This window comes from Danio rerio, chromosome 8, assembly GCF_049306965.1.
Source record: "Danio rerio strain Tuebingen ecotype United States chromosome 8, GRCz12tu, whole genome shotgun sequence".
Lineage (NCBI taxonomy): Eukaryota > Metazoa > Chordata > Actinopteri > Cypriniformes > Danionidae > Danio > Danio rerio.
The window spans coordinates 1,976,214-1,999,227 of NC_133183.1; the positions used below are offsets into that span (position 1 = coordinate 1,976,214).

Genomic DNA, 23,014 nt, shown 5'->3' on the forward strand with positions numbered 1-23,014 from the left:
AGGACACTGCCAAGCAAAGATATACATGTAGGCCAGTTATAATGGCAGTCTATGGGACCATTTTGGGGGCGTGGCTTGTGAGGTTCATTATCATATTGAGATGCTCATTGGTTGTCTGAGTCAGATGAGCCATCCCCCAAGTCAATAGGACACTGCTAAGCAAAGATATGCATGTAGGGCAGTTATAATGGCAGTCTATGGGACCAGTTTGGGGGCGTGGCTTGTGAGCTTAATTATCATATTGAGATGCTGATTGGTTGTCTGAGTCAGATGAGCCCACCCCCATGTCTCTATGACACTCCTATGTAATGTTATAGATGTGTGACCTTTATAATGGAAGTCAATGGGATCTGCAATGGGACATCCCATCCCATGTTAAGTCAATGGGGCACTTATTAAGGGTCTTTAAGTGGTTTGGGGGGGCGTGGCTTGTGAGCTTCAAAATCATAATGAGATGCTGATTGGTTGCCTTAGTCAAATAAGCCAACCCTCAAGTCTGTATGACAGTGCTATGTACTTTGATTGACATATGACATTTATAATGGGAGTCAATGTAATGAATGGGAGTCAATGGGCAATGTAAAGTCAATGGGGACCCTTTTGGGACGTCCTAGCACCCTAGGGGTACAACCTATACCCTCTTTCAGGGTATGTTCTCACTTAGGCTGCAACCCCCTACAGATGTTGTGAATCCCATATTTCTATGAAATTCACACTCGGCGCTGTGATTCGTCAAAGTTCGGCTCCATGTAAAGTCAATGGAGACTTTGGGACGTCCTAGCTCCCCAGGGGTACAACATTTACCGCCTTTCGGGGTGTGGGTTGAAGCCTCCTATAACCCTCTCGAGATGTCGCGAATCCCATGTCTCTACGAATTTCACTGTTGGCGCTACGGCGATTTCCGGGAATAGTATCTTACGAGTGTCTAGAAAATGAATGGGAGTCAATGGGGCCCATGTTAGTCAATGGGAGCACTTTGGGACGTCCTAGAGCCCCAGGGGTGCAACTTTTACCCCCTTGCGAGGTATGTTCTTACTTAGGCTGCAACCCCCTACAGATGCTGTGAATCCCATATTTCTATGAAATTCACACTCGGCGCTGTGATTCGTCAAAGTTCGGCTCAATGTTAAGTCTATGGGATTTTTGGGGGGGTTTTTTGGCCCCTGCGGGGCCAAAAAACCCCGGACCCCTTATAAAAGTCATAGCACACCATTCCCGATAAGACCGCACGATTTGACCCCACTTTCAAGGGTCTGGGACGAAAGCTGCGGGACTAGTTACGCGCCGAAAAAACGTACGGAAGAAGAATAATAATTATAACTAGAATTGTACATTTCCTAAAGGAAATGTGAATGGGGTTTGCGTGGCAAATCGATGGGGTACAAAAGGGTACTAAACTGGGCAATAGCACTGGAAAGGTAAGAAATGGTGGTTGCTAAGATGTTGCTAGGGTGTCCTGAGTGGTTGCTAGGTGGTTGCTAGGGTGTTCTGAGTGGTTGCTAGGCGGTTGCTAAGGTGTTGCTAGGCGGTTGCTAAGGTGTCCTGAGTGGTTGCTAGGTGGTTGCTAGGGTGTTCTGAGTGGTTGCTAGACGGTTGCTAAGGTGTTGCTAGGCGGTTGCTAAGGTGTCCTAAGTGGTTGCTAGGTGGTTGCTAAGGTGTTGCTAGGCGGTTGCTAGGGTGTCCTGAGTGGTTGCTAGGTGGTTGCAAAGGTGTTGCTAGGTGGTTGCTAGGGTGTTCTGAGTGGTTGCTAAGGTGTTGCTAGGTGGTTGCTAGGGTGTTCTGAGTGGTTGCTAGACGGTTGCTAAGTTGTTGCTAGGCGGTTGCTAAGGTGTCCTAAGTGGTTGCTAGGTGGTTGCTAAGGTGTTGCTAGGCGGTTGCTAGGGTGTCCTGAGTGGTTGCTAGGTGGTTGCTAAGGTGTTGCTAGGTGGTTGCTAGGGTGTTCTGAGTGGTTGCTAGGTGGTTGCTAAGGTGTTGCTAGGTGGTTGCTAAGGTGTTGCTAGGTGGTTGCTAGGGTATTCTAAGTGGTTGCTAAGGCGTTGCTAGGCGGTTGCTAGGGTGTCCTGTGTGGTCGCTAGGCCCTTACTAAGGCGTTACTAGGCGGTTGCTAGGTGGTTGCTAGGCAATTGCTAGGGTAATTTGGGTGGTTGCTAGGCAGTTGCTAGGGTACCCGGGGTGGTTACTAGGCAAGCCTTATATACATGCCTGATGAAATAATTATACTTAGTAAGCATTTCTAGCAAGTTACAGTACTTGGCTAGTCAATATTAGCATGTAGCTAGTCACTGCTAGCATGTGTAGCATACAGGAAGTTCCGTTTGCTAGCATGAGTCAAACGAGCCAATCCCCAAGTCTCTACGATGTTCCGATGCTGAGATATAGTTGTTGATGAATGGTTGCTAGGGTACTCTCTTTTGTTGCTATGGGCGAGGTTACAGAGTGAACTTGAATGTGGTTGGCTGTCCAAGTCAAATGAGCCAACCCCCAAGTCAATAGGACAGTGCCAAGCAAAGATATACATGTAGGCCAGTTATAATGGCAGTCTATGGGATCAATTTGGGGGCGTGGCTTGTGGGATTCATTATCATATTGAGATGCTCATTGGTTGTCTGAGTCAGATGAGCCATCCCCCAAGTCAATAGGACACTGCTAAGCAAAGATATGCATGTAGGCCAGTTATAATGGCAGTCTATGGGATCAGTTTGGGGGCGTGGCTTGTGAGATTCATTATCATATTGAGATGCTCATTGGTTGTCTGAGTCAGATGAGCCATCCCCCAAGCCAATAGGACACTGCTAAGCAAAGATATGCATGTAGGCCAGTTATAATGGAAGTCTATGGGACCAGTTTGGGGGCGTGGCTTGTGAGCTTCATTATCATATTGAGATGCTGATTGGTTGTCTGAGTCAGATGAGCCCACCCCCATGTCTCTATGACAGTCCTATGTAATGTTATAGATGTGTGACCTTTATAATGGAAGTCAATGGGATCTGCAATGGGACATCCCACCCCATGTTAAGTCAATGGGGCACTTATTAGGGGTCTTTAAGTGGTTTGGGGGGGCGTGGCTTGTGAGCTTCAAAATCATATTGAGATGCTGATTGGTTGCCTCAGTCAAGTAAGCCAACCCCCAAGTCTGTATGACACTGCTATGTACTGTGATTGACATGTGAGTCAAGAAATGAATGGGAGTCAATGGGCCATGTAAAGTCAATGGGGACCCCTTTGGGACGTCCTAGCACCCCAGGGGTACAACTTATACCCCTTTTTGGGGTATGTTCTCATACAGGCTGCAACCCCCTACAGATGTTGCGAATCCCATATTTCTACGAATTTCACACTTGGCGCTATAACGCTTTAAAAGTCGTCCCATTTCGCGGCGCGTTTAGTGCTCTTCTAGAAAAATGAATGGGAGTCAATGGGGCCAATGTAAGTCAATGGGAGCACTTTGGGACGTCCTAGAGCCCCAGGGGTGCAACTTTTACCCCCTTGCGAGGTATGTTCTCACTTAGGCTGCAACCCTCTACAGATGCTGTGAATCCCATATTTCTACGAAATTCACACGCGGCGCTGTGAGTCGTCAAAGTTCGGCTCAATGTTAAGTCTATGGGATTTTTGGGCGGGTTTTTTGGCCCCTGCGGGGCCAAAAAACCCCCCACCCCTTATAAAAGTCATAGCACACCATTCCCGATAAGACCGCACGATTTGACCCCACTTTCAAGGGTCTGGGACGAAAGCTGCGGGACTAGTTACGCGCCAAACTTTGGGCGGAATTAAGAATAATAATTATAACTAGAATTGTACATTTCCTAAAGGAAATGTGAATGGGGTTTGCGTGGCAAATCGATGGGGTACAAAATGGTACTAAACTGGGCAATAGCACTGGAAAGGTAAAAATGGTGGTTGCTAAGATGTTGCTAGGCGGTTGCTAGGGTGTTCTGAGTGGTTGCTAGGTGGTTGCTAAGGTGTTGCTAGGCGGTTGCTAAGGTGTCCTGAGTGGTTGCTAGGTGGTTGCAAAGGTGTTGCTAGGCGGTTGCTAAGGTGTCCTAAGTGGTTGCTAGGTGGTTGCTAAGGTGTTGCTAGGTGGTTGCTAGGGTGTTCTGAGTTGTTGCTAGGTGGTTGCTAGGGTGTTCTGAGTGGTTGCTAGGTGGTTGCTAAGGTGTTACTAGGCGGTTGCTAAGGTGTCCTAAGTGGTCGCTAGGTGGTTGCTAAGGTGTTGCTAGGTGGTTGCTAGGGTATTCTGAGTGGTTGCTAAAGTGTTGCTAGGCGGCTGCTAGGGTGTCCTGAGTGGTTGCTAAGGTGTTGCTAGGCGGTTGCTAGGGTGTTCTGAGTGGTTGCTAAGGTGTTGCTAGGCGGTTGCTAAGGTGTCCTAAGTGGTTGCTAGGTGGTTGCTAAGGTGTTGCTAGGTGGTTGCTAGGGTATTCTAAGTGGTTGCTAAGGTGTTGCTAGGCGGTTGCTAGGGTGTCCTAAGTGGTTGCTAGGTGGTTGCTAAGGTGTTGCTAGGCGGTTGCTAAGGTGTCCTAAGTGGTTGCTAGGTGGTTGCTAAGGTGTTGCTAGGCGGTTGCTAGGGTGTTCTGAGTGGTTGCTAAGGTGTTGCTAGGCGGTTGCTAAGGTGTCCTAAGTGGTTGCTAGGTGGTTGCTAAGGTGTTGCTAGGTGGTTGCTAGGGTATTCTAAGTGGTTGCTAAGGCGTTGCTAGGCGGTTGCTAGGGTGTCCTAAGTGGTTGCTAGGTGGTTGCTAAGGTGTTGCTAGGTGGTTGCTAGGGTATTCTGAGTGGTTGCTAAGGCGTTGCTAGGCGGTTGCTAGGGTGTCCTGAGTGGTCGCTAGGCCCTTACTAAGGCGTTACTAGGCGGTTGCTAGGTGGTTGCTAGGCGGTTGCTAGGGTAATTTGGGCGGTTACTAGGCAGTTGCTAGGGTACCCTGGGTGGTTACTAGGCAAGCCTCACATACATGCCTGATGAAATATTTATACTTAGTGAGCATTTCTAGCAAGTTACAGTACATGGCTAGTCAATATTAGCATGTAGCTAGTCACTACTAGCATGTGTAGCATATAGGAAGTTCCGTTTGCTAGCATGAGTCAAACGAGCCAATCCCCAAGTCTCTACGATGTTCCGATGCTGAGATATAGCTGTTGATGAATGGTTGCTAGGGTACTCTGTTTTGTTGCTATGGGCGAGGTTACAGAGTGAACTTGAATGTGGTTGGGTGTCCAAGTCAAATGAGCCAACCCCCATGTCTCTATGACACTGCTATGTAAAGATATGCATGTAGACCAGTTACAATGGCAGTCTATGGGACCAGTTTGGGGGCGTGGCTTGTGAGCTTCATTATAATATTGAAAAGCTCATTGGTTGTCTGAGTCAGATGAGCCATCCCCCAAGTCAATAGGACACTGCCAAGCAAAGATATACATGTAGGCCAGTTATAATGGCAGTCTATGGGACCATTTTGGGGGCGTGGCTTGTGAGGTTCATTATCATATTGAGATGCTCATTGGTTGTCTGAGTCAGATGAGCCATCCCCCAAGTCAATAGGACACTGCTAAGCAAAGATATGCATGTAGGGCAGTTATAATGGCAGTCTATGGGACCAGTTTGGGGGCGTGGCTTGTGAGCTTAATTATCATATTGAGATGCTGATTGGTTGTCTGAGTCAGATGAGCCCACCCCCATGTCTCTATGACACTCCTATGTAATGTTATAGATGTGTGACCTTTATAATGGAAGTCAATGGGATCTGCAATGGGACATCCCATCCCATGTTAAGTCAATGGGGCACTTATTAAGGGTCTTTAAGTGGTTTGGGGGGGCGTGGCTTGTGAGCTTCAAAATCATAATGAGATGCTGATTGGTTGCCTTAGTCAAATAAGCCAACCCTCAAGTCTGTATGACAGTGCTATGTACTTTGATTGACATATGACATTTATAATGGGAGTCAATGTAATGAATGGGAGTCAATGGGCAATGTAAAGTCAATGGGGACCCTTTTGGGACGTCCTAGCACCCTAGGGGTACAACCTATACCCTCTTTCAGGGTATGTTCTCACTTAGGCTGCAACCCCCTACAGATGTTGTGAATCCCATATTTCTATGAAATTCACACTCGGCGCTGTGATTCGTCAAAGTTCGGCTCCATGTAAAGTCAATGGAGACTTTGGGACGTCCTAGCTCCCCAGGGGTACAACATTTACCGCCTTTCGGGGTGTGGGTTGAAGCCTCCTATAACCCTCTCGAGATGTCGCGAATCCCATGTCTCTACGAATTTCACTGTTGGCGCTACGGCGATTTCCGGGAATAGTATCTTACGAGTGTCTAGAAAATGAATGGGAGTCAATGGGGCCCATGTTAGTCAATGGGAGCACTTTGGGACGTCCTAGAGCCCCAGGGGTGCAACTTTTACCCCCTTGCGAGGTATGTTCTTACTTAGGCTGCAACCCCCTACAGATGCTGTGAATCCCATATTTCTATGAAATTCACACTCGGCGCTGTGATTCGTCAAAGTTCGGCTCAATGTTAAGTCTATGGGATTTTTGGGGGGGTTTTTTGGCCCCTGCGGGGCCAAAAAACCCCGGACCCCTTATAAAAGTCATAGCACACCATTCCCGATAAGACCGCACGATTTGACCCCACTTTCAAGGGTCTGGGACGAAAGCTGCGGGACTAGTTACGCGCCGAAAAAACGTACGGAAGAAGAATAATAATTATAACTAGAATTGTACATTTCCTAAAGGAAATGTGAATGGGGTTTGCGTGGCAAATCGATGGGGTACAAAAGGGTACTAAACTGGGCAATAGCACTGGAAAGGTAAGAAATGGTGGTTGCTAAGATGTTGCTAGGGTGTCCTGAGTGGTTGCTAGGTGGTTGCTAGGGTGTTCTGAGTGGTTGCTAGGCGGTTGCTAAGGTGTTGCTAGGCGGTTGCTAAGGTGTCCTGAGTGGTTGCTAGGTGGTTGCTAGGGTGTTCTGAGTGGTTGCTAGACGGTTGCTAAGGTGTTGCTAGGCGGTTGCTAAGGTGTCCTAAGTGGTTGCTAGGTGGTTGCTAAGGTGTTGCTAGGCGGTTGCTAGGGTGTCCTGAGTGGTTGCTAGGTGGTTGCAAAGGTGTTGCTAGGTGGTTGCTAGGGTGTTCTGAGTGGTTGCTAAGGTGTTGCTAGGTGGTTGCTAGGGTGTTCTGAGTGGTTGCTAGACGGTTGCTAAGTTGTTGCTAGGCGGTTGCTAAGGTGTCCTAAGTGGTTGCTAGGTGGTTGCTAAGGTGTTGCTAGGCGGTTGCTAGGGTGTCCTGAGTGGTTGCTAGGTGGTTGCTAAGGTGTTGCTAGGTGGTTGCTAGGGTGTTCTGAGTGGTTGCTAGGTGGTTGCTAAGGTGTTGCTAGGTGGTTGCTAAGGTGTTGCTAGGTGGTTGCTAGGGTATTCTAAGTGGTTGCTAAGGCGTTGCTAGGCGGTTGCTAGGGTGTCCTGTGTGGTCGCTAGGCCCTTACTAAGGCGTTACTAGGCGGTTGCTAGGTGGTTGCTAGGCAATTGCTAGGGTAATTTGGGTGGTTGCTAGGCAGTTGCTAGGGTACCCGGGGTGGTTACTAGGCAAGCCTTATATACATGCCTGATGAAATAATTATACTTAGTAAGCATTTCTAGCAAGTTACAGTACTTGGCTAGTCAATATTAGCATGTAGCTAGTCACTGCTAGCATGTGTAGCATACAGGAAGTTCCGTTTGCTAGCATGAGTCAAACGAGCCAATCCCCAAGTCTCTACGATGTTCCGATGCTGAGATATAGTTGTTGATGAATGGTTGCTAGGGTACTCTCTTTTGTTGCTATGGGCGAGGTTACAGAGTGAACTTGAATGTGGTTGGCTGTCCAAGTCAAATGAGCCAACCCCCAAGTCAATAGGACAGTGCCAAGCAAAGATATACATGTAGGCCAGTTATAATGGCAGTCTATGGGATCAATTTGGGGGCGTGGCTTGTGGGATTCATTATCATATTGAGATGCTCATTGGTTGTCTGAGTCAGATGAGCCATCCCCCAAGTCAATAGGACACTGCTAAGCAAAGATATGCATGTAGGCCAGTTATAATGGCAGTCTATGGGATCAGTTTGGGGGCGTGGCTTGTGAGATTCATTATCATATTGAGATGCTCATTGGTTGTCTGAGTCAGATGAGCCATCCCCCAAGCCAATAGGACACTGCTAAGCAAAGATATGCATGTAGGCCAGTTATAATGGAAGTCTATGGGACCAGTTTGGGGGCGTGGCTTGTGAGCTTCATTATCATATTGAGATGCTGATTGGTTGTCTGAGTCAGATGAGCCCACCCCCATGTCTCTATGACAGTCCTATGTAATGTTATAGATGTGTGACCTTTATAATGGAAGTCAATGGGATCTGCAATGGGACATCCCACCCCATGTTAAGTCAATGGGGCACTTATTAGGGGTCTTTAAGTGGTTTGGGGGGGCGTGGCTTGTGAGCTTCAAAATCATATTGAGATGCTGATTGGTTGCCTCAGTCAAGTAAGCCAACCCCCAAGTCTGTATGACACTGCTATGTACTGTGATTGACATGTGAGTCAAGAAATGAATGGGAGTCAATGGGCCATGTAAAGTCAATGGGGACCCCTTTGGGACGTCCTAGCACCCCAGGGGTACAACTTATACCCCTTTTTGGGGTATGTTCTCATACAGGCTGCAACCCCCTACAGATGTTGCGAATCCCATATTTCTACGAATTTCACACTTGGCGCTATAACGCTTTAAAAGTCGTCCCATTTCGCGGCGCGTTTAGTGCTCTTCTAGAAAAATGAATGGGAGTCAATGGGGCCAATGTAAGTCAATGGGAGCACTTTGGGACGTCCTAGAGCCCCAGGGGTGCAACTTTTACCCCCTTGCGAGGTATGTTCTCACTTAGGCTGCAACCCTCTACAGATGCTGTGAATCCCATATTTCTACGAAATTCACACGCGGCGCTGTGAGTCGTCAAAGTTCGGCTCAATGTTAAGTCTATGGGATTTTTGGGCGGGTTTTTTGGCCCCTGCGGGGCCAAAAAACCCCCCACCCCTTATAAAAGTCATAGCACACCATTCCCGATAAGACCGCACGATTTGACCCCACTTTCAAGGGTCTGGGACGAAAGCTGCGGGACTAGTTACGCGCCAAACTTTGGGCGGAATTAAGAATAATAATTATAATAAACCAGCACAATTGTAAGAATGGACTTTGCCTATGGCAAACCCCATTAATAAACCAGCACAATTGTAAGAATGGACTTTGCCTATGGCAAACCCCATTAATAATAAACCACAATAGTAAGAATGGACTTTGCCTAAGGCAAACCCCATTAATTATAATAATAAACCACAATAGTAAGAATGGACTTTGCCTAAGGCAAACCCCATTAATTATAACTAGAATTGTACATTTCCTAAAGGAAATGTGAATGGGGTTTGCGTGGCAAATCGATGGGGTACAAAAGGGTACTAAACTGGGCAATAGCACTGGAAAGGTAAGAAATGGTGGTTGCTAAGATGTTGCTAGGGTGTCCTGAGTGGTTGCTAGGTGGTTGCTAGGGTGTTCTGAGTGGTTGCTAGGCGGTTGCTAAGGTGTTGCTAGGCGGTTGCTAAGGTGTCCTGAGTGGTTGCTAGGTGGTTGCTAGGGTGTTCTGAGTGGTTGCTAGACGGTTGCTAAGGTGTTGCTAGGCGGTTGCTAAGGTGTCCTAAGTGGTTGCTAGGTGGTTGCTAAGGTGTTGCTAGGCGGTTGCTAGGGTGTCCTGAGTGGTTGCTAGGTGGTTGCAAAGGTGTTGCTAGGTGGTTGCTAGGGTGTTCTGAGTGGTTGCTAAGGTGTTGCTAGGTGGTTGCTAGGGTGTTCTGAGTGGTTGCTAGACGGTTGCTAAGTTGTTGCTAGGCGGTTGCTAAGGTGTCCTAAGTGGTTGCTAGGTGGTTGCTAAGGTGTTGCTAGGCGGTTGCTAGGGTGTCCTGAGTGGTTGCTAGGTGGTTGCTAAGGTGTTGCTAGGTGGTTGCTAGGGTGTTCTGAGTGGTTGCTAGGTGGTTGCTAAGGTGTTGCTAGGCGGTTGCTAAGGTGTTGCTAGGTGGTTGCTAGGGTATTCTAAGTGGTTGCTAAGGCGTTGCTAGGCGGTTGCTAGGGTGTCCTGTGTGGTCGCTAGGCCCTTACTAAGGCGTTACTAGGCGGTTGCTAGGTGGTTGCTAGGCAATTGCTAGGGTAATTTGGGTGGTTGCTAGGCAGTTGCTAGGGTACCCGGGGTGGTTACTAGGCAAGCCTTATATACATGCCTGATGAAATAATTATACTTAGTAAGCATTTCTAGCAAGTTACAGTACTTGGCTAGTCAATATTAGCATGTAGCTAGTCACTGCTAGCATGTGTAGCATACAGGAAGTTCCGTTTGCTAGCATGAGTCAAACGAGCCAATCCCCAAGTCTCTACGATGTTCCGATGCTGAGATATAGTTGTTGATGAATGGTTGCTAGGGTACTCTCTTTTGTTGCTATGGGCGAGGTTACAGAGTGAACTTGAATGTGGTTGGCTGTCCAAGTCAAATGAGCCAACCCCCAAGTCAATAGGACAGTGCCAAGCAAAGATATACATGTAGGCCAGTTATAATGGCAGTCTATGGGATCAATTTGGGGGCGTGGCTTGTGGGATTCATTATCATATTGAGATGCTCATTGGTTGTCTGAGTCAGATGAGCCATCCCCCAAGTCAATAGGACACTGCTAAGCAAAGATATGCATGTAGGCCAGTTATAATGGCAGTCTATGGGATCAGTTTGGGGGCGTGGCTTGTGAGATTCATTATCATATTGAGATGCTCATTGGTTGTCTGAGTCAGATGAGCCATCCCCCAAGCCAATAGGACACTGCTAAGCAAAGATATGCATGTAGGCCAGTTATAATGGAAGTCTATGGGACCAGTTTGGGGGCGTGGCTTGTGAGCTTCATTATCATATTGAGATGCTGATTGGTTGTCTGAGTCAGATGAGCCCACCCCCATGTCTCTATGACAGTCCTATGTAATGTTATAGATGTGTGACCTTTATAATGGAAGTCAATGGGATCTGCAATGGGACATCCCACCCCATGTTAAGTCAATGGGGCACTTATTAGGGGTCTTTAAGTGGTTTGGGGGGGCGTGGCTTGTGAGCTTCAAAATCATATTGAGATGCTGATTGGTTGCCTCAGTCAAGTAAGCCAACCCCCAAGTCTGTATGACACTGCTATGTACTGTGATTGACATGTGAGTCAAGAAATGAATGGGAGTCAATGGGCCATGTAAAGTCAATGGGGACCCCTTTGGGACGTCCTAGCACCCCAGGGGTACAACTTATACCCCTTTTTGGGGTATGTTCTCATACAGGCTGCAACCCCCTACAGATGTTGCGAATCCCATATTTCTACGAATTTCACACTTGGCGCTATAACGCTTTAAAAGTCGTCCCATTTCGCGGCGCGTTTAGTGCTCTTCTAGAAAAATGAATGGGAGTCAATGGGGCCAATGTAAGTCAATGGGAGCACTTTGGGACGTCCTAGAGCCCCAGGGGTGCAACTTTTACCCCCTTGCGAGGTATGTTCTCACTTAGGCTGCAACCCTCTACAGATGCTGTGAATCCCATATTTCTACGAAATTCACACGCGGCGCTGTGAGTCGTCAAAGTTCGGCTCAATGTTAAGTCTATGGGATTTTTGGGCGGGTTTTTTGGCCCCTGCGGGGCCAAAAAACCCCCCACCCCTTATAAAAGTCATAGCACACCATTCCCGATAAGACCGCACGATTTGACCCCACTTTCAAGGGTCTGGGACGAAAGCTGCGGGACTAGTTACGCGCCAAACTTTGGGCGGAATTAAGAATAATAATTATAATAAACCAGCACAATTGTAAGAATGGACTTTGCCTATGGCAAACCCCATTAATAAACCAGCACAATTGTAAGAATGGACTTTGCCTATGGCAAACCCCATTAATAATAAACCACAATAGTAAGAATGGACTTTGCCTAAGGCAAACCCCATTAATTATAATAATAAACCACAATAGTAAGAATGGACTTTGCCTAAGGCAAACCCCATTAATAAACCAGGCACAATAGTAAGAATGGACTTTGCCTATGGCAAACCCCATTAATAATACATGATGATAATAATAATAATAATAATAATAATAATAATAATAATAAATACTACTACTACTACTAATAATAATAATAAATAATAGTAATAATAATAATAACGATAATAATAATAAATATAATCATAATCATAATTATAAAATAATAATAATATTAGTAATAGTAATAATACATGCTAATAAGAATAAGAATAATAGTAATAACAACAATAATAAAATAATAATAATAATATTAACTAATAGTTATAATAATAATAATGATAATAATAATAAATATAATCATAATCATAATAATAAAATAATAATATTAATAGTAATAGTAATAATACATGCTAATAAGAATTATAGTAATAACAACAATAATAAAATAATATTAGATATTAGTTCCTCCGCCGGAGTGTTTAATGCAGTGCAGGTCGAGGCTTGACTTCTGCTTTACGGCTGTGTAATATATAGACCTTCAGAACAAGCTGGATTTACTGACACTTCAGCTGTATTCGACTCTACCACAGTAAAAAGCTCATCCACTTACATTCACTTACACTGATTTCCAGACGGTGAAGACCCTGCTCAGTGCAAGTTGTGATTTCTCTCTCTGTTAAACGTATTTGATCATACCGCCCTGCTTTACATGTGGGCGAAGCAGTGCCGCAGTGGGTAGTGCTGTCGCCTCACAGCAAGAAGGTCGCTGGTTCGAGCCTCGGCTCAGTTGGCGTTTCTGTGTGGAGTTTGCATGTTCTCCCTGCGTTCAAAGACAGTTTGAACCACAGTCCAAAGACATGCGGTACAGGTGAATTGGGTAGGCTAAATTGTCCATAGTGTATGATTGTGTGTGTGAATGTGTGTGTAGATGTTTCCCTGAGATGAGTTGCAGCTGGAAGGGCATCCCCTGCGTTAAAAACTTGCTGGATAAGTTGGCGGTTCATTCTGCTGTGGTGAGCCCGGATTAATAAAGAGACTAGGCCGACAAGAAAATGAATGAATGAATAAATGCTTTACATGTGTGAGAAAGCTTATTTTATGAACAATTATTCACTCATTCATTTTCCTTCGGCTTAGTCCCTTATTCCTCAGAGGTTGCCACAATGGAATAAACCACCAACTATTCCAGCATATGTTTTACATAGTGGATTCCCTTCCAGCTGCAACCCAGTACTGGAAAATACCCATACACCCTCATTCAGACACACACTCATACACTACAGCCATCAGTTCCCCTATAGCGCATGTGTCTGAACTATGGGGGAAACCAGAGCACCCGGAGGAAACCCACACCAGCACGGGGAGAACATGCAAACTCCACACAGAAACGCCAACTGACCCAGTCAGGACTCGAACCAGAAACCTTAGTGCCGTGAGGTCACAGTGCTAACCGCTGAGCCACCACACTCATACAGTATATGAGATTATTATTACAAAACATGCAGATGAGGAACTGTAGATTGCAGGTTAGGTGAGGTGAAGATCTGGCAGGGTTCATTAAAGCCAGAGATTAAACTGAAGCATCTTTAAATGTGGATGTTGAAGCGAGACTCGAGATGCAGGAAATGAATGAGCCGCAGGACAGGAAGAAAAACAACACACAGCACAAGACTACCGTCTGATTCAAAGCAGAGACCACTAGATGACCAACAGCTAGTCGGTGAGACAAAGCACGAACATCCCACACTTTAGCAAATATCCCTTAAATAACAGTTTTCACCATCTATTTTTTCCTTATACACATTTAAATGCTGCTTGTTGAAACTACTTATTTAAAATGAGCTGAAAGCACAAAGCTTTTGGCGGGAAAACGTAATTGTTTTATGTTTAATCCACCTAAATTTGTAAAACAAAAAAAGGTTAAGTTAACTACTAACACTTTATTTTGATGGTCCATTTGAGTAATAGTAGACTGTCTGCTTAATTTTTCTTGATGCTGCTGCTAAACAGACATTTAACTGACTTGCAGAACTTTGCAAGTAGATGTCAACTTATACTAACCCTAAAGGCTAATTTATACTTCTGCGTCAAACGCACGCGTATGTTACAGTGCTGACGCATAGCCCTTCACCGTGGCCGTCGGCATCGCTAATGTGCACCTCTCAAAAAATGTAACTACACGTCGCAATGACGCGTAGCGCAAGCTCTGTGATTAGTCGACTTGGTAGCGCTGACAAGTCTGGGCGGGACCGAGAGCCGCGTGAATGGTGCGAGCCTGATGGAGCAATTGTTTACAAGTGTGGAGTCCTGTGAAGGAGCTCCGGACGGATGTTTTGTGTTTACCTCATAGTTAAAGTTGTTGCACGTCCGCCGGTTCCTGCCTTAAAATGAGCGAGTTTGAGCCACTTGCACTTTACATTTACATTTAGTCATTTAGCAGACGCTTTTATCCAAAGCGACTTACAAATGAGGACAAGGAAGCAATTTACACAACCAAGAGCAACAATGAATAAGTGCTGTAGGCAAGTTTCAGGTCTGTAAAGTCTAAGAAGGGAAGTATTAGTAGTATTATTATTATTTTTTTTTTTGTACAGTTAGTGTGATATTCAGAGAGGCAATTGCAGATTAGAAAGTGTAGTGGAGACTAAATAGTTGAGTTTTTAGTCGTTTCTTGAAAATAGCGAGTGACTCTGCTGTTCTGATGCAGTTAGGGAGTTCATTCCACCAACTGGGCAGATTGAGCGTGAGCGTTCGCGAAAGTGATTTCTTCCCTCTTTGGGATGGAACCACGAGGCGACGTTCATTCACAGAACGCAAGTTTCTGGAGGACACATACATCTGCAGAAGCGAGAGCAGATAAGAAGGAGCAAGGCCAGAAGTCACTTTGTAGGCAAACATCAGAGCTTTGAATTTGATGCGAGCAGCAACTGGCAGCCAGTGCAAACGGATGAGCAGCGGAGTGACATGTGCTCGTTTAGGTTCATTGAAGACCACTCGTGCTGCTGCATTCTGGAGCAGTTGAAGAGGCTTGATAGAGTTAGCTGGAAGCCCGGCTAGTAGAGAGTTACAGTTATCTAGTTTGGAGAGAACAAGAGCTTGAACAAGGAGTTGAGCTGCATGTTTAGATAAGAAGGGTCGGATCTTTCTGATGTTATAGAGTGCGAATCTGCACGATCGAGCAGTTCTAGAAATGTGGTCAGAGAAGTTTAGTTGGTTGTACATCCCGGAAGTGTTCAGGAAAAGCAAAACAGAAACTCGACACAGAGGAACATTTACACCTCACTGCCAACTAGCGTTTTGGAAGTGTTAATGCAGACCAACAGAGACAGTGGCAGAAGTATAAATGCACAGCTACGCGCGTTGCATGCGCCGTGGGTTACGCCGGTTGCTTGACGCAGAAGTATAAACCAGGCTTTACCCCATACCTCTACAGTGTACTTATAATCTAATGATAATTAATTGACATGAAGATGCGATGTAACTTAAATTCAACGGTAACACTTTACAATAAGGTTCATTAGTTAATGCATTTACTAACATGAACTAATCATAAACAACACATGTACAGCATTTATTAATCATAATTGAACATTTACTAATGCATTATTAACATCCATGCTTGTTAACATGAGTTAATGCACCATGAGTTAACATGAACTAACAATGAACTACTGTATTTTCATTAACGTTAACTAGCATGAACAAATACTGTAGTAAATGTGTTGTTCATTGTTTGTTCATGTTAATAAATGCATTAATTGACATTAACTAATGAACCTTATTGTAAAGTGTGACCAATTCAACTAACAGACCATCAAATTAAAGTGTGACCAGTTAACTTGATACACCTGACTAAAGTCTTGTGGCCTATCCAAGTTTTAGGAACTGCAGATACTAACTTGACTTCCAGTTGATCATTTCGTGTCAGAAGTGTTTAAGGCAAAGGCCTCTAGATTACACTAATTTGAGCACAATAAAATCTGATCATGCCTTGATTATTAATGATTTCATTTGGACAGTAAGCTCTGACTCTGCTTAGACTAAAGTCTCATCACTGAACAGAAATAATGTCCAGTATAGAGTATAAAGTCCTGCTGCAGTGGAGACAGAATGAATATTGTGTCTGACTTCATGAGCTTGGAGGACTGCATCCATACATCTCTGACTCAAATCACTGATTAATAAAGTCATCTGGAATGGCGAAGAAAGTGTTCTTGCAGGACTCTTCAACGCCTCCTCCTTCATTTTACCCCAGACATGCTCAAAAATGTTCATATCTGGTGACTGGACTGGCCAATCCTGGAGCACCTTTTCCTTCTTTGCTTTCAGGAGCTTTGATGTGGAGGCTGAAGTATGAGAAGGAGCGAAAAATGCTTCATGGACATGTGCATATATGTTATTATACAAACATGGTGCCTGTCAATCAATTCGGTGGGTGGGGAAACCTCACTCCTCACTCAAAATCACTGGGATTTGGATCCTATTTTAATGTAAGGAAATTTCGAAAAAGAGATTTATTGTCTTTATATCACCCTGTTATGACTGTGGACACTATACCTGCACACAGTTCTGTCCAAACAGCTTATAAAAGATGACTGTCATCATAGGTGCCCATTTAAAAGGAAAACTATTTCACTTGCCCTATTGTCAGAATATTTAGCTTGTTTTACTCATCTGAAAATGCTTCTTGATTTAAGATTTATTTTTAAAGGGCCATGAAGCCCCCTTGTTTCAGCAGGGTGTTTTCACTCCTCTACTTTGGAAAAAATCAGGAAAGTGGGCGTGTCCAGCTCTGTTTAGGGGGGAGTGTCGGAGGAGCAAAAGAGGGAGGGTCTGAAAAAATATTTGCATAAAAATGGGAGTGGTGATTTGGGCACGCGTGGATTTTCCCGGAGTCAAAACAAACACACACACAGGGGAGAAAGACAGGGACTGTGTTTACATGGACATCAGTAATCGAATTATTTGGCAAATTATTAAATTTTGGACTTTAACTGCAGTTTGGCTCTTTCATTCAGGGAATTTATTCATGTCCCTCGCGACAAACGAGATATTTGATTCGAGGAACTGCTCTAAGCGTGACGGCGAATGAACGAGAGAAAAAAAAAACCTCAGCATTTCCCGGAAACTTAGATGCACACGGCAGGTAGCGCCAGAAAGCTGTGTGTGTTATTCCTGTCACAAAATGCAGTAAAAATCCTACACCAGTGGTTCTCAAACTTTTTTCATCAAGTACCACCTCAGAAAAAAATGTTTCTTCAAGTACCACCATTAAAATGAGCTGCATTGTATTACAGTAGCATAGTAGGCCCAGTTAAGCAGCTACAACTCTGCACAGTTAAAAAACGTGGCAGATTACCTCAGAAATATAGGCTATATGTCAAATATGACATATTATATACATCATTTTTGATAGATTTTGAAATGTGTGTAGCATGTACATGACATATTTCATTTCTCCGCGTACCACTAGATGGAAGCCTGCGTACACGTACCACAGTTTGAGAACCACTGTCCTACACAACAGCAAGTTTGATTGTGGTGCTAACATGTTTACACTTGGTGTAATAGTTCGATACAAGCTAACTTTGCCATCTGAATAAACAAACAAAGAGCACTGGTCACTCACTTACCAAATCTGTAGAGACAGGACAATCACCAGCAACTAGAGCCGCGTCTTTATTAAGAGGAGACGAGCAGCAAATCCGAATCCTCACCATTTCCAGATGAGAAAAGCTCTCGGGTAAACAATCTTCCTTAGACACGTATTGTTGCCGCGGGTCGCGTGCACTGTAATCCACACGTGAGTCCAGCTGCGCTCTCACAGAGAGAAAATTAAAACAAAACCTTCACTGCTGCAAATTATGAAAGCAACACTGCACGCTTGTTTTGCCAACAGAACGTGGCGTCTCTCTGCCGTCTGAACACTGTAATGGGTAAAAAGCGATCATGCATATTAATGAAGTTGCACAATAGAGCGCACTGATTGGTTTGAACCAAGTCTTACTCATGCATTAATGCAGCACACACGGAGACGTATTAAGGCACTCCCAGGTACAGACGTCCAGTCTACACGCAGGAATACACGCTATTATCTCATAGCCGTGACGCAGCCTCAAAAATTCGTTTCAAACTGGAAGTACAAATTTTCTAGAAATAACGCAAAAACTACCAATTTACACTTTTTGGTGAGATATATGTGTCCTAATAGTGTTTATAGCAGTGTGGGACACATATACGACTATCAACAGCTTAAAAAATGTGTTTTGGTGTTACGTGACCGGTTAAGATGTTTGTACTAGAAACAAGACAAAGAAGTAAGAAGCATGCAGTTGATCTCAAATGCTCTTAAAATCACAGTTCACTTCCTGATTTTACCTTCAATTAAGCTAGAAGGAGAAATGGCTCATTCTCATTTGGAATGTGAGGAAGCCGTCATTAGGATGTAAATGACCATGGTAGAGTGTGTCTGAATGGGTTAAAAGCGTGCGGATGTTTGTGCTGTTCCTCCGCTGATGTTGTTAGTGTATTGATGAAGCTCTCTGTGTAATGCAGTTATGTGTTTGAGCAGGAGGACGGTAATATGATCAGCACAGGGGTCTGACCTCTCGCTGACCTCACGGGACTTTACTCCAGCTCTAATTAAGAAAAGTGGTGACATTTCCAACAGCAGATGCTTGGGTTTCAATGGGAAAGACACTTGAGGGAAAAGCTGAGTTTCTTCAGGCTCAGAGTCAGTTCTGGGCTTTTCGTTAGGTGGTATTTTAGGCGACAGGATTGAAGCATCTACACTTTTAAGTGCTTATTTATGTGTTATATTTGTTCGGTTTTTATTTTAATAGTGCCTGTCTATTCAAATTATATAAAACAAGCGTTACAGTTTTATTGTTTATATTCTGATTATACACACGCACACACACACAAACTTAAGGGCGTACTCACACTATGCCATCCGTACCGTGCCCAGGCCCGTTTCCCGGATCGTTTGAGAAGTGTGAGTGCGCTGAATCGGGCTCAAGCACGGTTCACTTGGCTGGCCCTGGCCCGGTTGGAAGAGGTGTGCCTGAGCGCGGTACACTTGGGCTTTGGCGCGGTACGCTTGTGTGTGAGTGCAAAACGCACCAAAGCCCGAAACCGAAAGCGAGACGTGACTTTTAAGGGGCTGTTTCATATGGATTTATTAATCATTCTTACTGTTCAGTGAACGCAACCTGCCGTAGCTTATTAAAGACGCAAACCCCTCACGGCATGACAGCTGCGCGCCTTCAGCAGACCTCCTCATTCCTGCAGCATGAGAGCTTTATGATTGTTTATGAGCGCCAAAAGTGGCGGATCTGTTCGGTGAAATATCTGACTGCATGTCACCGCATCCCTAAGGACTGTTTGGCGAAATATTTGACTGCATATCAAACGACTGAAACGATATAACTAGAGAAATCTCCACTGTGCTACTGAGTGAGAGCGTATGGCAAGCCGTTTTAGCATTTAAACCTTGTTCTGACTATCCATAAATATATTTAGAGATATCTCTAATTATATTTTGACTAGTCATAATTATAATTCGACTAGTCAGAATGACAATTAGAGATATCTGCAATTGCAATTGTACTAGTACGAAATCAGATTGGAGATATCTGCAAATATATTATGACTAGTCATATTCCTCCATTGACTTCCATTGAAAAATATTTGCAGATTTCTCTCGAGTTGTGACTCGTCAAAAATCCAATTCAAGATATCTACAACTGTAATTCGACTATTAGTAAATTAATTAGAGATATCTTCAAATATATTTGTAAATATCTCTAAATATAACAATTAAAGACATCTCCAAATGTATTATGACTAGTAAAAACTCAGAGATATCAATTACAATTGTGACAATTGTGTATAATGATGGTTTGTTCTGTAGATTATTGGAAAACAAAATTGTTTAAAGGGGCTAATAATATTGCCCTTAAAATGTTTTTTTTATTATTAAAAACTGCTTTTATTCTACTTTTATTTTATTCTATTATTTATAAAACAAATAAGACTTTCTCTAGAAGAAAAAATATTATTAGACATACTGTGAAAATTTCCTGAATCTGTTAAACATCATTTGGAAAACAAAATAAAAAAAATTCTGACTTCAACTGTATGTATGTATATATATATATATATATATATATATATATATATATATATATATATATATATATATATATATATATATATATATATATATATATATATATATATGTGTGTGTAAATATATATATACTGTCCAGCGGGAGTTAAGGCAGGTATTTGGGCGGTAACGAAGATAAGGCAGTAAGGTAAAATCAGTCTATTTGTGTAAGCTTGGATCACTCTGATTGAATTGATACTGATTACAGATGAGAATCCAGCCTTGCTCAGTCATATCATGTGCTCCTCTCAAAACTAGTTCATGAAACTTCACTTATATTTTGAACTTTTAAAGTTGGAGTGCACCTCTTGTGAATTACATATAAACATCTTTCCGGTAAAAATCTTTTACATGTAGATATCTTTCTCAGGACAGCACTAAACAAAAACGAACATTCAGTGTGTGATCTCTTTAATTTTGTTGAAATCGATGACATTTTTACGGATTCCTCAAGTGGTTTATACAGTTTTCCAGCAGCACTGTAGTTCATGCATGAGTAAAATGAAGTAAAAAGCTGTGTTTGTTTTACCTGAATTGTTGCATGAATCGTCTGAATGTGTCCACCGTGTTGGTCAACGGTACGATTATATTGATGAGTATCTGTGTGGCGTCCAGCAGATCCTCTCTGACTTTCACCAGCGGTGCGAACGCACAGAAGAAAATGAGCCTCCTGGTCTGGAACGTTGTTTTCTCTGAACACAAGATCATATATACTTCCTGTTTCCCTCATTGTGCGAAAGATTACTCTCATTGTAGAGAACGTGGCATTGATTAATCATTCTCTAGACTGTATTTGACAAATCCTCAATATAGTTGATATTCAAATAGCTCCTGCTAACCCATGAATGTATTTTAATAGTTTATTTAATGCTTTAAAGGGGACCTATTGTTATTATACTCACTGATCAATAAACACAGTCTTTGATTGACATTCTGCCTTTGTACGTGTCATCAGAGGGGGAAAGCCCCGCCCACTAGTGTCCATCTCTCCCTCATTAGCATAAACAGCAGCCCTGAGTGAGAAGCAGCCGTCTGTCCATTAGCCATTAGAGTGTTTGAGCTGCTGAAGATGATGTCAGCATAGACTAAGAGAATTATAGATGTGGAGTTTTAGATGACAGGAGTCTCCATAGACTGACAGAAGCATGAACACACACTCACACTGAAGCGCACATGCACACCTGCGAGCAGTGTTTGCACTGAGTGACTCATCATTATCTCTCTCTGTGTGTGTCTCCAGCTCTGATCGCCATCGGTCAGTACAGCAGCACCATTGAGACAGTGGACGCTGGCTGGTGTAAGGAGATCACGGATCAGGGAGCCACTCAGATCGCCAAGAGCAGCAAGTCTCTGCGTTACCTGGGCCTGATGAGGTGCGACAAGGTGAGTGCAGATCCCAGACCAGCACGACACTCAGAGGTCAGCAATTACACCGCCGGCAGACAGAAGGAGGCCAGCAGACGCTCCCGTATCAAACTTACACCTTCACAAATGAGCTTCTGCATGTTTTACTCCAGCAGAAACCCTTAAATCAGGCCCTGAAGCTCCTCTGAGACTTTAAAGGTGTCATGAAATCAAAATCATCACTTTCAACACTGCAAAAATGCTGTTCTTACTTAGAGGTTATGTCTTGTTTCTAGTACAAATATCTAAAGAAAAAAAATCAAGAAGCGTTTTTTTTTTTAGAATAGTGACAAATATTGTTTTATTTCCAGAAAATTAAGTGAGTTTTTCTTGAAAACATAAAAAAAATTATCTGTTTATGTAGGTTAATAATTTGCTGGGTAAGCAAAATAATCCTGTTTTTGCTGGTAATTAAGTATTTTACTAGTAGAACACTTCATAGACCAATCACAACACACCACCAGAACACTTTACTTGCCAATCAAAAGACACCACTGAAACACTTCACCAACCAATCAGAAGAAACCACTAAAACACTTCAGCAGCCAACCATAAGACACCACTAGAACACTTCACTGACCAATCAGAAGACACCAATAGAACACCTCAGCAACCAATCAGAAGATTCTATTGAAAAACTCAGATCAATCAAACCACCTGTGGATCACTTCACCAACCAATCAGAAGACACCACTGAAACACTTCACCAACCAATCAGAAGAAACCACTAAAACACTTCAGCAGCCAACCATAAGACACCACTAGAACACTTCACTGACCAATCACAAGACACCAATAGAACACTTTAGCAACCAATCAGAAGATACTATTGAAAAACTTCTCAGATCAATCAAACCATCAGTGGATCACTTCACCAACCAATCAGAAGACACCACTGAAACGCTTCACTAACCAATCAGAAGACACCAATAGAACATTTTACCCAATAATTAGATGATACTACTCAAACGTTTTACCGACCAATCAGAACACACCACTGAAAATCTTCTTCGACCAATCAGAAAACACTAGTATAACACTTCACCAACCAATCAGAAGACACCACTGAAAATCTTCCCTGGCCAATCAGAAAACACTAGTATAACACTTCACCAACCAATTAGAAGACACCACTGAAAATCTTCCCCGACCAATCAAAACACTGAAAAACTTCACCAACCAATCAGAAGACACCACTGAAACACTTCACTGACCAATCAGAAAACACCACTGAAACACCACCAATCAATCAGAAGACACCAAAGGATCACTTCACCGACCAATCAGAAGCCACCGGTGGAACAGTACATGCCTATTGTAATGCCATAGTCTATACCTCCTGATTCAGACGGGGGATTAAGCATTGATGGAGTGTGACGTTGGGTTATGGTTAG

General features: G+C 43.6%; 1 protein-coding gene across 1 annotated transcript in view; it reads left to right on the forward strand.

Annotated features, from left to right (window-relative positions):
• Positions 1 to 23,014, forward strand: part of fbxl17 (F-box and leucine-rich repeat protein 17) — a 379,499-nt gene that overhangs the window by 331,495 nt on the left and 24,990 nt on the right. The window contains exon 10 of the mRNA XM_073909993.1: positions 21,457 to 21,599. Coding sequence (XP_073766094.1) covers positions 21,457 to 21,599 — 143 coding nt within the window. The remainder of the gene's footprint in view (positions 1 to 21,456; positions 21,600 to 23,014) is intronic.